This window comes from Trachypithecus francoisi, unplaced genomic scaffold (assembly GCF_009764315.1).
Source record: "Trachypithecus francoisi isolate TF-2019V2 unplaced genomic scaffold, Tfra_2.0 Lachesis_group11, whole genome shotgun sequence".
NCBI classification, from domain to species: Eukaryota; Metazoa; Chordata; class Mammalia; order Primates; family Cercopithecidae; genus Trachypithecus; species Trachypithecus francoisi.
This window is the reverse complement of record NW_022681456.1, coordinates 22,751,673-22,766,047: the sequence shown is the minus strand read 5'-3', so window position 1 is coordinate 22,766,047 and position 14,375 is coordinate 22,751,673. Positions and strand designations below refer to the sequence as shown.

The 14,375-nt window shown below is 44.2% G+C and overlaps 1 protein-coding gene across 1 annotated transcript in view; it reads right to left on the bottom strand.

Moving 5' to 3' along the window:
- Positions 1 to 546: 546 nt before the first annotated feature.
- GPN3 (GPN-loop GTPase 3) overlaps positions 547 to 14,375 on the bottom strand; it is a 16,175-nt gene continuing 2,346 nt past the window's right edge. The window contains exons 3-9 of the mRNA XM_033220631.1: positions 13,306 to 13,414; positions 7,984 to 8,151; positions 5,734 to 5,858; positions 4,064 to 4,179; positions 3,835 to 3,931; positions 2,027 to 2,155; positions 547 to 1,099 (exon numbers count right to left, since the gene is read on the bottom strand). Of these exons, the coding sequence (XP_033076522.1) occupies positions 1,037 to 1,099; positions 2,027 to 2,155; positions 3,835 to 3,931; positions 4,064 to 4,179; positions 5,734 to 5,858; positions 7,984 to 8,151; positions 13,306 to 13,414 (807 nt within the window). The 3' untranslated portion in view covers positions 547 to 1,036. The remainder of the gene's footprint in view (positions 1,100 to 2,026; positions 2,156 to 3,834; positions 3,932 to 4,063; positions 4,180 to 5,733; positions 5,859 to 7,983; positions 8,152 to 13,305; positions 13,415 to 14,375) is intronic.

The window sequence follows — 14,375 nt, the reverse complement described above, 5'->3', positions numbered from 1 at the left end:
CCAGGAAGCCCAGCACATCCCCATGTTGTCCACTCATCATGCTCCTCCCTGACTGGACCATGGTGTAGACACCCGACCCTTCCCTCTAGCCTGGCCCTCCAGGCATAAGCTACCACTGATACCTACAGGTCCTCACATTTTTTTTTTTTTTTTTTTTTTTGAGATGGTGTCTCACTGTTGCCCAGGCTGGAGTGCAATGGTGTGATCCTGGATCACCGCAAGCTCCACCTTCTGGATTCAAGGGATTCTCCCACTTCAGCCTCTCAAATAGCTGGAATTACAGGCACGCGCCACCATGCCCAGCTATTTTTTTTGTATTTTTAGTAGAGACGGGCTTTCACCATGCTGGTCTTGAACTCCTGACCTCAGGTGATCCGCCTGCCTCGGCCTCCCAAAGTGCTGGCATTATAGGTGTGAGCCACCATGCTGGGCCACATTTTGCTTCTTTAATTAAAATGAATCAAATTAGACACTGCACTGTACTTGTTATCTAGGCCCAAGAATCATTAAAAACCTTTCTGTTTCTTTTATATATAAACATATATATCTCAAAACATAGTTATTTTTACTTTTTAAGTTACATAAATAATATACATTTTCAATATAGGAAAATGGGAAGATACAGATAAGCAATGGTCTTATGTATATACTTGTAGCTTTTTCCCTTCGGACACACATATTTTGTTACAGTAATTCCTGCATCTCAAAAATAATACAAAAAGTGAAAATAAGTTTAGCCTTAACCTTAGCTCAGGTGCTAATTTATATTATATACAAATCTATGTGCATTCATTTCAATTTTGACTTATAAAATCTAAAGTGATGCTGTTATAACACTAAAAGATTCCACTTTAAACAGCAGCAGTTTCAGAATAATTAAAAACTTGATTCAGGCATGTGGCTGATAAAGAATGAGGTATTACTTTTTTCATTAAAATAAGTAGCTTTCTACTATTGCATCCTTTGAAGAGAAGAATGTACTACTGGTTTGGCCACAAGCTCTTCATGTATAGATGGTTACTTTTTAGTAAACTCTTCATTCATCCTGGCATTCTTGGAAATATTCGTCAAACATAGAGGAAGACTCATCTTCACGTTCCTGACACAATGGAAACACAAAATAGAAAATATATTTATTTCCCCTCAGTCAAAACTAGTATGTGTTTAAATATTTTTCAGGTAATACCCTATGTGGAACTAATTACCCAGCACCAGCTCCAGGTGTTGCTTACAGGTAACTGTTAATAGTAAGAAAAGGCATGATTGACAGATTTTTTTTTCCAGATAAATTAATGTGCTTCTATCTCAGAAGCATTTCTCATTTGAATTTACATTCATGACGATCCTTGGCTAATTTCCTGTGATAGTGCTTTACTTCCCTGGTAGTCTAGTGGTCAGGAAAATAAAAAATAAAAAAAATTTTAAAAAATGCTTTGCTATCCCAGCACTTTGGGAGGCTGAGGCGGGCGGATCACGAGGTCAGGAGATCGAGACCATCCTGGCTAACACGGTGAAACCCCGTCTCTACTAAAAAATACAAAAAACTGGCCAGGCGAGGTGGCGGGTGCCTGTAGTCCCAGCTACTCGGGAGGCTGAGGCAGGAGAATGGCGTGAACCCGGGAGGCGGAGCTTGCAGTCAGTGGAGATCGCGCCACTGCACTCCAGCCTGGGCCACAGAGCGAGACTCCGTCTCAAAAAAAAAAAAAAAAAAATGCTTTGCTGACACTATCATTAGCCTTCTCAATGACATATGTGAGGGCAGCACAATTTCGCCTCCTCTTTGCACATACACCCAAGCTCTGAATACACAGAAGCTTCATCATACTGCCTCAACAAAAATAGAGTAAAAGTGATACAGCTTGTGGAGCACAGTGTTAATTTCAGAGATCACCCAGAAAAGCCCAGTTAACAGCCATCAGTAAGACAAAAAACTAATTTAAGGAGTCTCCTGGATTATGCAAGAGTCCAGTGAGTGTTGGCAAATATTTTTATCAAAAGCTAACAAACACCCCAAATCAGAAATTACCTTTGGTTCTTTAAATTCTAGGTCTTCTCCATATTGAATGGCAAAATCAATATGCTGCAATACAATGTTCATGCTTTCTTCATCTGACTGATCGTAAGGCAAAAATCGAACCATGCTGTAGTCATCAATCTACAAGTTGCAGATTTCAAGAAAAGTTCATTCTGAAGTTGTGCAAAATACATAATTTTCAACTTATATTTGAGTTTTATAACCATTTATACTTCTGAATAAAAACACTGATGTGTTTAGGGGAAGAGGAGGAGGAGGGATAGCTAGACACAGAGAGTAAATCATTGATTTTTCTGACTTCTGATTGGCTAGAACACTTGGTTAGCTTATTACTTTAACTAGACACTGTTTCATGGGTATTTATCTGAATTCAACAATCACTGGAAATTTCACAGGAGCACAAACAGTCCTGAACTCTCCAAATGGCTAGAAATAATGAGATGTTAGTTAATTTATTGGCCACTACCAATAACTACTTCTAAATTAAACTGCTGACTGACCAGCCCACAGCCCTTTTCCTTCCTCCACTTGGCAGAAAATAGGGAAGAACTGTGCTTTTCATAAAGGCGGCAAATGACTGGACACAGGCAAACATTTGACCAGGTGTTTAGGAAAAAACCCAAAAAACTTCAACTTTTTTTTTTTTTTTTTGGAGACAGAGTTTTTTTCTTGTTGCTCAACCTCCACCTCCCAGGTTCAAGCAATTCTCCTGCCTTAGCCTCCCAAGTAGCTGGGATTACAGGCGTGTGCCACCATGCCCGGCTAATTTTGTATTTTTAGTAGAGATGGTGTTTCACTATGTTGGTCAGCCTGGTCTTGAACTCCTGATCTCAAGTGATCCACCCACATTGGCCTCCCAAAGCGCTGGGATTATAGGCGTGAGCTACTGCGCGCCTGGCCCCCTTTTTGTTTTTTTGAGATGGGGTCTCTCTGCCACCCAGGCTGGAACACAGTGGCATGATCATGGCTCACTACAGCCTTGACCTCCCAGGCTCAAGGGATCCTCCCACCTCAGCCTCCAGAGTGGAACTACAGGCATGCAGCACCACGCTTGGCTTTTTTTTGAGATGCAGTCTTGCTGTTGTTGGACTGGGCTGGAGTGCAATGGCACTATCTCGGCTCACTGCAACCTCCACCTCCTGGGTTCCAGCAACTCTCCTGCCTCAGCCTCCCAAATAGCTAGGATTACAGGCATGCACCACCATGCCTGGCTACTTTTTGAATTTTTTAGTAGAGACGGGGTTTCACCATGTTGGCCAGGCTGGTCTCGAACTCCTGACCTCAGGTGATCCACCCACCTCGGCCTCCCAAAGAACTGGGATTACAGGCATAAATCACTGCACCTGGCCTAATTTTTTTTTGGAAACAAAGTCTTACTCTGTTGCCCAGGCTGGATTGCAGTAGCGTGATCTCCACTCATTGCAACCTCCACCACCCAGGTTCAACTGATTCTTCTGCCTCAGGCTCCCGAGTACTGGGATTACAAAGGCACACCACCATGTCCAGCTAATTTTTTTTTGTATTTTTAGTAGAGACAGGGTTTCACCATGTTGGCCAGGCTTGGTCTTGCACTCCTAACCTCAAATCATCAGCCTGCCCTGGCCTCCCAAAGTGCTAGGATTACAGGTGTCAGCCACTGCGCCTGGCCTAATTTAAATTTTTTTTTTAGTGATAGAGTTGTTGCCCAGGCTGGTCCTGAACTCTTGGACTCAATCTTCCCGCCTTGGTCTGCCAAAGTGCTAGGATTACAGGCATGAGTCACTGCACCTGGCCAAAAAATCCAAACTTTAAAAGCTTACCAGTCCACATATAGCTTTAGTCAGTTTCTTGAATTTTTTGCTTCTTAAGTCACTTGTAGAATCTTCTAATAAAGAATACATGTCTGGATCTAAAAACCTTTAAAAGAAAGAAAGACTGATGAATTCAGGAGACTAGGTTTATAAACCAACCAAACTTCCCATCTAAATAAAACAGAAGGTTCATCTCTGCAATTGAGATCTGATAATAATGGAAGAAGAGTAAACTCACTTCTCAATTTCCTTTTTCGCTTTTTTACTCAGCAGATCCATTTTTGTCATGATGTTGACTTGTGGGATTTCTAAAGAGATCATGGCACTTAGGGCTGCCAAGATGCCAGAAATAAACTGAAGGAGGAAACAGAAAAGGGAAGATGAACTGACTGTTGCCAACAAAGTTATCTGGCCTTTGCATAAAGAGTCTTCTATTCCTCACTGGAATAGAACTGGCCTAAATAAAAGAAATGCAGGCTGGGCATAGTGGCTCATGCCTGTAATCCCAACACTTGAGGAGGCTAAGGCAGGCGGATCACTAGAGCCCAGGAGTTTGAGACCCACCTGGCCAATGGTGAAACCTTGTCTCTACTAACAATACACAATTAGCTGGGCGTGGTGGCATGTGCCTGTAATCCCAGCTACTCGGGAGTCTGAGGCAGGAGAATCACTTGAACCCAGGAGGTGGAGGTTCCAGTGAGCCAAGATCGCACCACCACACTCCAGCCTGGGCAACAAGAGCGAAACTCGGTCTCAAAAAAAAAAAAGAAATGCTAGTACAGAACATGTGGAAAAGGCAAAATTATTATTTTATTAAAAGAAATGCTAGCCATATAGGAAAAAAAAAAAGTTCCCTAATCAGATGCTTGATCCTTGGTTCCCAAAGGTGAGGGAAGATATAGATAACATACAGTGATCACAAATCTCAATTTAGACAGCATTTTAATTTCCTTTCCCATCTAATATTCCTTAAGAGCTATTAATAAAAAAAATTTGATCTAGGTAGTTCATAAACTGGACAAAAAGTCCTCAGAAAATTAAAAATAGACTCTTATAAAATAGCCATCTGCTTCAGTTTTTTCCCTCCCACTACCCCCCACTTTTTTTTGAGACAGAGTCTCACTCTGTCACTCAGGCTGGTGTGCAACGGTGTGATCTTGGCGATCTCGACTCACTGCAACCTCTGCTTCCTGTACTCAAGCAATCCTCCCACTTCAGCTTCCCAAGTAGCTGGGACTACAGGCACGTGCAACAACGCCTAGCTAATTTTTGTATTTGTTGTGGAGACAGGGTCTCATTCTGTTGCCCAAGCAGGTCTGGAACTCCTGGGCTCAAGCAATCCTCCCGCCTTGGCCTCCCAAAGTGCTGAGATTATAGGTGTGAGCCACTTTGCCCAACAACCTCAGTTTTTTCTTGGTAAGCAGTTCCTCCTAAATCTCTATGATATAATAATTTACTATTTTTGATTTACAACATATTATAATAATTTAATAACAAAAGGAATACTAAGTAACTCTGGAATCATTTGTGAAATGTTCAGAATCACACAATAATTAAAGGGAACTGTCATCTGCTTGTACTCATAGTTTAAAAATCTATAAGAGACTTTGGGAGGCCAAGGCAGGTGGATCACTTGATGTTTGAGGTCAGGAGTTTGAGACCAGCCTGGCCAACATGGTAAAACCCTGTCTCTACTAAAAATACAAAAATTAGCCAGGCATGGTGGCACGCACCTGTAATTCCAGCTACTCAGGAGGCTGAGGCACAAGAATCACTTGAACCGGGAGGCGGAGGCTGCAGTGAGTTGAGATTACGTCACTGTGCTCCAGCCTGGGCAACAGAGTAAGACTCTGTCTCAAAAAAAAAAAAAAAAAAAAAAAAAAATCTGTAAGAGATTTAGCTTCAGACCTTGAATGACTCCACCATGAACTGAGAATCAACAAGAAAAACTCCACAGACTCGGAACTCCCACTGCTCGAGCTGCTGGACCAGTTGTTTCATCACAGGCAGGTGAGTGTACAACTCAATCTGACCTACATGAAGAGTATTGCAAGAATTTTAGAAACAGCAAATATGTTAAATCATCAAGTTAGAGGAAACAAATTTTCCCCATAAGATGGATAAAAATAAAAGCCAACACATTTTTAAGGGGCCCACAGCCTCTCAAAGTAATCATAAAACCTAAGGTACTGCCACCATAGGACTCCCTATTAAGTTTTATGTAGAAAATGAGGTTCTCTGGTTGGGCAGGGTGGCTCATGCCCGTAATCCCAGCACTTTGGGAGGCTGTGGCGAGTGGATCACTTGGGGCCAGGAGTTTAAGACCAGCCTGGCCAACATAGTGAAACTCCGTCTCTGCTAAAAATACAAAAAAATTAGCCAGGCGTGGTGGTGCGTGCCTGTGGTCCCAGCTATTCCTTGGGATGCTGAGGCACAAGAATTGCTTAAACCCGGGAGGAGGAGGCTGCAGTGAGCCAAGATCACGCCACTGCACTCCAGCCTGGGCGACAGAGTAAGACTCCATCTTTTTTAAAAAAAAAGAAAAGAAAAAAGAAAGAACATGAGGTTCTTCACACTTTAGTTTTCTGCCAATCAATGTGAGTGCTACTGACCAGATACCATGGCTCACACACCTGTAATCCCAGCATTTTGGGAGGCTAAAGTGGGAGGACAGCTTGAGCCCAGGACTTTGAGACCTGCCTGAGCAATACAGTGAGACCCTATCTCTACAAAAATAAATAAATAAGTGCTACAAAGATATCTATAGTTTGGGAATATTCATCAAGCTGTATACTTATGACATATATACTTTTCTGTGGGTATATGTATGGTCAATTAAAAGCAAGGGGAAAAAAGTGAGGGACATAAATGGTCAAAGCCAGGTCAGGCTCAAGTTGAAAATTCACAATTTGGGCTGGGTGTGGTGGCTCACACAAGTAATCCCAGCATTTGGGAGGCCGAGGCAGGTGAATCCCCTAAGGTCCGGAGTTTGAGACCAGCCTGGCCAACATAGTGTACTAAATATACAAAATGTACTAAATATACAAAATAGTGTACTAAATATACAAAGTGTACTAAATATACAAAAATGTACTAAAAATACAAAAATTAGCTGAGTGTGGTGGTGGGCACCTGTAATTCCAGCTACTTGGGAAGCTGAGACAGGAGAATCACTTGAACCCAGGAAGTGGAGACTGGAGTGAGCCGAGATGGCGCCATCATACTCCAGCCTGAGTGACAGGAGTGAAACTCTGTCTCAAAAAAAAAAAAAAAAAAAGAAAAAAAAAAGAAAATTCACAATTTGGCTTCAGAAGCCATGTGCTATTATCTGTCTCCTACCAGTCACACCTCATGACAATTGCCTCTTTATTATGCTCCAGCCACACCGGCCTTTTCAGTGCCTTAAAACAGCGTTGTTCCTTCCCCCTGGGAGGTGTTCAGCAGGCTCTGCCCTCTGCCTTCCTCAGCCTCCAGCCCAGCTGAAAGGCCGCCTCAGATGCCTCTCTAACCGCCATTATCTGTGTGATGATCTGTGCTATTCCCGTGGAATACTCAATGACAACTGAATATTAAATAATCATTTGGATGCTTTTTCTTTGTACTGTCTTGAGTTCTGCCAAACTGTGAGCTCCATGAGGCCAGAGACCATGGCTATCTGTGCTCTATGGTATTCCCAGTGTACAAATCAAGCACTCAATAGATATACTTTTTTTGCTTGTTTTTGAGTCAGAGTCTCACTCTGTTGCCCAGGCTGAAGTGTAGTGACGTGATTTTGGCTCACTGCAAGCTCTGCCTCCTGGGTTCACGCCATTCTCCTGCCTCAGCCTCCCGAGTAGCTGGGACTACAGGCGCCCGCCACCACGCCCAGCTAATTTTTTGTATTTTTAGTAGAGATAGGTTTCACCATGTTAGCCAGGATGGTCTCAATCTCTTGACTTCGTGATTCACCCACCTCGGCCTCCCAAAGTGCTGGGATTACAAGCATGAGCCACTGCACCCGGCCTCAATAGATAGACTTAATAAGTCACAGCCATTGAATAAGAATAGCTTGGTACTTTACTGCAGTATAGTTTAGAGCTACAAATGCTCACTCTCCCTTCTCCTATTAAGGATGGAACTATCAAGACTTTAAGGAAAGCATTCAAATTGTTGATTCACCTGGACAATCAAAAAGTATATAGTCGTCCTCTACATGGCCAAGACAGTTCTCCAGCCAGTCAAAGTTATTGGCAAAGTACTCCATGCAAAATACCAATCCTCCATTGGGACCAAATCGCAGAGAATCATCCTCCATTACATCATCCACCTCGATCAGTTCCCGAATGTCTGAAAATGACAAATAGGGCCCAGAATACATGTGTCCCTTCAAAAATTGTTATCCTTACTAGAAATAGAACATAAAAGTTAATAATTACATAAAAAACTCATATGCAGGAAATTATTTATGTACATGGCTTTTCACTGTAGCAGTGTCCAGCAATAGAGAACTGAGCAAATAAATTATTGTTCAGCCAGACAATGAAATACTACACAGTCATAAATGGGGAAAATCTCTTTAAGTATTAACAATAATACAACCTCTTAGGCATACTGTTCAGTGAAAAATGCAAGGTACAGAACTGTGTAAGAATGCTATCACTGGTGTAAATAAAAGACAAAAATTCACTACATAGACATAATACATATACATCTTGAATTTTATGTGCACAGGCTATGAAAGAACACACCAGAAACTGGTAACACTGGCTACTCCCAGGAAGGGGAGCTGATTGCTGGGACGCAGAGCTGAGAGGAAGATGTTTTCCTGTATACTTAGTCTTTAGTACTTTTACGTTATGAACCATGTGAATATGTATTACCTATTCCAAAAAAGTACAAAACGAAAAAAAGAAAACTGATTACCATTTCTTAACACAGTAACACTAAGGTAACTATTTCACCTCCCTGAGCCTCACTTTCTTTATCCTGGGGTAGAAGGATGAGAACTATGAGATAATGTATCAAAATCACTAACAGGGGCTCGGCGCAGTGACTCATGCCTGTAATCCCAGCACTTTCGGAGGGTAAGGCAGGTGGATCACTTGAGGTCAGGAGTTCAAGACCAGCCTGGCCAACATGCTGAAACCTGTCTTTACTAAAAATATACAAACTAGGCTGGGTGTGGTGGCTCACGTATGTAATTCTAGCACTTTGGGAGGCCAAGGTGAGGGGATCATGAGATCAGGAGTTCGAGATCAGCCTGGCCAATATGGTGAAGCCCCATCTCTACTAAAAATACAAAAATTAGCCAGGCGTGGTGGCGCACGCCTGTAGTTCTAGCTACTCCGGAGGCTGAGGCAGGAGAATTACTTGAACCCAGGAGGCGGAGGTTGCAGTGAGCCAAGATCACGCCGTTGCACTCAAGCCCAGGTGACAGAGCAAGACTCCATCTCAAACAAAAACAAAAACAAACAAAAATAGAAAAATTAGTCAGGTGTGCTGGCACGTGTCTGTAATCCCAGCTGCTCGGGAGGCTGAGGCAGGAGAATTACCTGAACCCAGGAGGCAGAGGTTGCAGTGAGATGACATGGTGCCACTGCACTCCAGCCTGGGCAGCAGAGACAGACTCTGCCTCAGTGGAAAAAAAAAAAAAAATCACCAACAGGAGAGGCTTAAAAAATTCTCGTATGGTTATCTTACTAATTTTTAGGAATCAGTATATAGAATTTTCTACCTTAGGTTTTTACTTATTTTTGTGCTCAAACCTACACTCTCCATTCACAAAGGATTGAGCTTCATTCACCGACACATTTATACTGACAACACCTTCCTACCCCTCCCCCAGCGATAAATAACAGATAACTGATCCAAATTGGGACAATAAATCTGGCTTTCCTTCTTTTTTTTTTTTTTTTGAGACGGAGTCTCACTCTGTCGCCCAGGCTGGAGTGCAGTGGCCGGATCTCAGCTCACTGCAAGCTCCGCCTCCCGGGTTCACGCCATTCTCCTGCCTCAGCCTCCCGAGTAGCTGGGACTACAGGCGCCCGCCACCTCGCCCGGCTAGTTTTTTGTATTTTTTAGTAGAGACGGGGTTTCACCGTGTTAGCCAGGATGGTCTCGATCTCCTGACCTCGTGATCCGCCCGTCTCGGCCTCCCAAAGTGCTGGGATTACAGGCTTGAGCCACCGCGCCCGGCCGGCTTTCCTTCTTTTTAGACAGGGTCTCACTCTGCTGCCCAGGCTGGAGCTCAGTGGTGTAATCATGGCTCACTGCAACCTTGATCTCGTAGGCTCAAGTGATCCCGCCACCTCAGCCTCCTGAGTGCTGGGAATACAGGCGCCTGCCAGCATGCCAGGCTAATTTCTGTATTTCTTGTAGAGATGGGGTTTCACCATGCTGCCCAGGCTGGTCTTGAACTCCTGGGCTCAAGCCATCCATCTGCCTTGGCCTCCCAAAGTGCTGGGATTACAGGCATGAGTCACAGTGCCCATCCTAAGTCCTCTTTTTAACTAAGCTAGCTTAGAGTGGTTTCTGTTTGCTGCAACCAAATGGTTCCAAAGTAATACAATGCTTTTTTTCTTTTTTTTTTTTTTTGAGACAGAGTCTCGCTCTTCCCCCAGGCTGGAGTGCAGTGGCCGGATCTCAGCTCACTGCAAGCTCCGCCTCCCGGGTTCACGCCATTCTCCTGCCTCAGCCTCCCGAGTAGCTGGGACTACAGGCGCCCGCCACCTCGCCCAGCTAATTTTTTTGTATTTTTAGTAGAGACGGGGTTTCACCGCATCAGCCAGGATGGTTTCGATCTCCTGACCTCGTGATTCGCCCGTCTCGGCCTCTCAAAGTGCTGGGATTACAGGCTGAGCCACCGCGCCCGGCCGCTTTTTTTCTTAAAGATAAGCATTTCACATCTCTCCCTCTCCCTTCAATCTGCCTCCCCACAACCTGCTCACTCATTAACAGAAATTAAAAGTTTCTCTTTGCATTTAGTGAGTGCAAAGAGAACGTCCCCAAACCTAAAACGACCTGTCTCCCTCCACAGGAAATGATTATCATACACTCAACAAAGCTGCAAGAGTCACCCTTGATTCCTTACTTTCCTATGCCTTCTTGGTTCAATCTCCCACAAAATGCTGTTAATTCAACTTGCAAAATATACTGAATCTGTCTGCTTCCTATATCTCCACCATGACCACCCTAGTACTGGCGTACACCTGGCTAACTACAACAGCCGCAGTGCAGGTTGTACTTCTTTTTTTAATTTTGAGACAGTTTCGCTCTTGTTGCCCAGGCTGGAGTGTAATGGTGCGATCTTGGCTCACCAGAACCTCTGCCTCCTGGGTTCAAGCGATTCTCTTGCCTCAGCCTCCCAAGTAGCTGGGATTACAGGCATGTGCCACCATGCCCAGCTAATTTTGTATTTTTGGTAGAGATGGGGTTTCTCCATGTTGGCCAGGCTGGTCTCGAACTCCCGACCTCAGGTGACCACCCACTTCGGCCTCCCAAAATGCTGGGATTACAGGCATGAGCCACTGTGCCTAGCCATGCAGGTTGTACTTCTACTGTCAACCCACTAGAGTCCATTTATCATCTAAGCACCTGAGTTATTTTTTAAAACATAAATCAGGCCAAGTGCGGCGGCTCATGCCTACTATTCCAGCACTTTCAGAAGTCAAACTGGTGGGTCGCTTGAGCCCAAGAGTTCGAGACCAGCCTGGGCCACATGGTGAAACCCTGCCTCTACAAAAAATAAAAAATTACCCAAGCATGATAGTGTGTGCCTGTAGTCCCAGCTACTTGGGAGACTGAGGTAGGAGGATTGCTTGAGTCTAGAAGGTTGACACTACAATAAGCTTTGATCAGGCTACTGTATTACAGCCTGGGTGACAGAGTGAGACCTTGTCTCAAAAACAAAGCAACAACAAAGAAGGCCGGATGCAGTGGCTCACACCTCTAATCCCAGCACTTTGGGAGACTGAGGCCGGCAGACTGCTTGAGCTCAGGAGTTTGAGACCAGTCTGGGCAGCATGGTGAAACCCTGTCTCTACAAAAAAAAAAAAAAAAAATTATAAAAATTAGCCAGGCATGGTGGCACGCACCTATAGTACCAGCTACTTGGGAGGCTGACGTGGGAGGATGGCTTCAGCTCAGGAGGCAAAGGTTGCGAAACTGCACTCCAGCCTGCGCGACAGAGCTGGACCCTGTCTCAAAAAAACCAAAACACCCCCAAAACATGTATCAAATGTCAATCCTTTCCTCTTCTTAAAACCCTCTAGTGGCACCCCACTGACAACAGGATAAAATCTCATCTTCTCATGTCCTGTTAGCCTCTACCTACTTCTTTCTTTCAGTCATTACGCTTCAGCTCACTGACATCTTGGCTTTCCTGGAGAACACCAAATCCTTTCTCACCTCTAGGCTATTTATTTATTTATTTTATTTTTCATAGATGGATCTTGTAATGTTGCCCAGGCTGGACTTGAACTCCTGAGCTCAAGTGATCCTCCCACGTCAGTCTCCCAAGTAGCTGGGACTACAGGCATATGTCCCTGCACCCAGCTTGGCATATAATGATCTAAATGTTCCCTCATTTTGGAAGGCTTTTCCTCAGCCTGAGGAGCATATTACCATCCTTCAGGTCTAGGCTCAAAGATCCCCTCCTCAGTCACCATCCTCCCTAACAATCCTAGCTAAAACAACTCCCAATGAGTACTTCTCATAAGCCTGTCTGCAGTCATCACATTCTGTAACATGTTTATCATTTTGTTTATTGCCTATTTCCTAAAGGTTGGTGATGGCAGGGATAATGTCTATATTATTCTCTGCCATAACTCTGGTGTCTGGCATATAACAGGTGACCAACAGACACTTGAAAGAACAAATTAAAAGAATTTAAAAAAACAAACCCAGGCTCCTGACTTATAGTCATCAGTAATATACCACATGATTCACTACAGCAGGACTAAGGACAAAAGGGACAGAATGAAAGGGTGCTGAGGGAAGTGTTCATTTACTTTTTTTTTGAGATGGAATCTCGCTCTGTTGCCCAGGCTGGAGTGCAGTGGCGCAATCTCGGCTCACCGCAACCTCCGTCTCCTGGGTTCAGGTGATTCTCCTGAGTAGCTGGGATTACAGGCACGCGCCACCACGCCCAGCTAATTTTTTTGTGTTTTTAGTAGAGACAGGGTTTCACCATGCTGGTCTCGAACTCCTGACCTCATGATCTGCCCGCATCAGCCTCCCAAAGTGCTGGGATTACAGGCATGAGCCACCGCACCTGGCCCCATTTATGTTTAAATCTTACATCAAAGACCAAGAAAGGATACTGTCACACATATCACCATGAACAGATGTGACCAAATGACAAGCTCATGCTATTTACCACAAAACCAGGGATCCAGACTATAATAAGTAATTTTTCAGCTTCTGTGCTAAGCAGCTAGTACTCACTGCCTCCCCAGCCCTTACTGTTCCTGAAGGTGGGGGAAGCCTCTGCTCAGGACTTACCAGCCATCACGGAGTAGTTGAAGTGTTCTGCTGCTGGATCCAGGTTTATAACTTGGACAGACCGGTTGAGGGCTTCACAGTGCTGGACCATGGTGGCACAGTAGGTGCTCTGTAATGACACAAGGCATGAGAGGTTAAAGCAACAGGTAGTGTAGTGCTACTTTCCATACTCTGGAATACTACCCACTAAGGTCACAACTATGCCTTCAGCAACCAAGAGGCTGACTGAAAACAAGGGAAAAAGATATCTGACTGGGCTGCAGATTCAAACCTTAGACTCATGGGTAACTCTGGGGAATTTACTTCTCCACTCTGCCCGTCAACTTTCTTGTCTCTAACTGGGATGTCCTCCGTAATCACTAAGGCTCCTTACTGCTCTAACATGTGACAAGTGGTATTTAAAGGGAAGATTTCTGGTTACATAGTGTAACACCTAACACAGTGTCTCTACCAGGACTTGTACAATCCAAAACAAAGGTTTAGGTAGGATGGTCAGGAATGATGTCTCTGAGTAGGGCATATCTGAATATATGAAAATGAGCTTGCCATACTAAGGGGAAGAGCATTCCAAGATGAAGGAACGCCAAGGTCAATAAATAGTTTGGAGGTGGCTATCAGTTTGTAACGTTTGGTTTAGATAATTCTTTATCCCTTATGTAGTTGTTACCATACTATGCTAAAATCTGGGGCTGGGTGCAGTGGTTTACACCTGTAATCCCAGTACTTTGGGAGGCCGAGGTAGGTGGATCACCTGAAGTCAGGAGTTCGAGACCAGCCTGGCCAATATGGTGAAACCCCGCCTCTACTAAAAATACAAAAATCAGCCGGGTGTGGTGGCATATACCTGTAATCTCAGATCCTCGGGAGGCTGAGGCAGGAGAATCGCTTGAACCCAGGATGCGGAGGTCGCAGTGAACTGAGATCACACCACTGCACTCCAGCCTGGATGACAGAACAAGACTCCCGGCTCAAAAAAAAAAAAAAAAAAACTAGGCTACTTGTCTGTGACATCCTCTGTTTAAAGGCAGAGATGTGTCATTCAGTTTCCCAAGCACAGGGACTAGCACAAT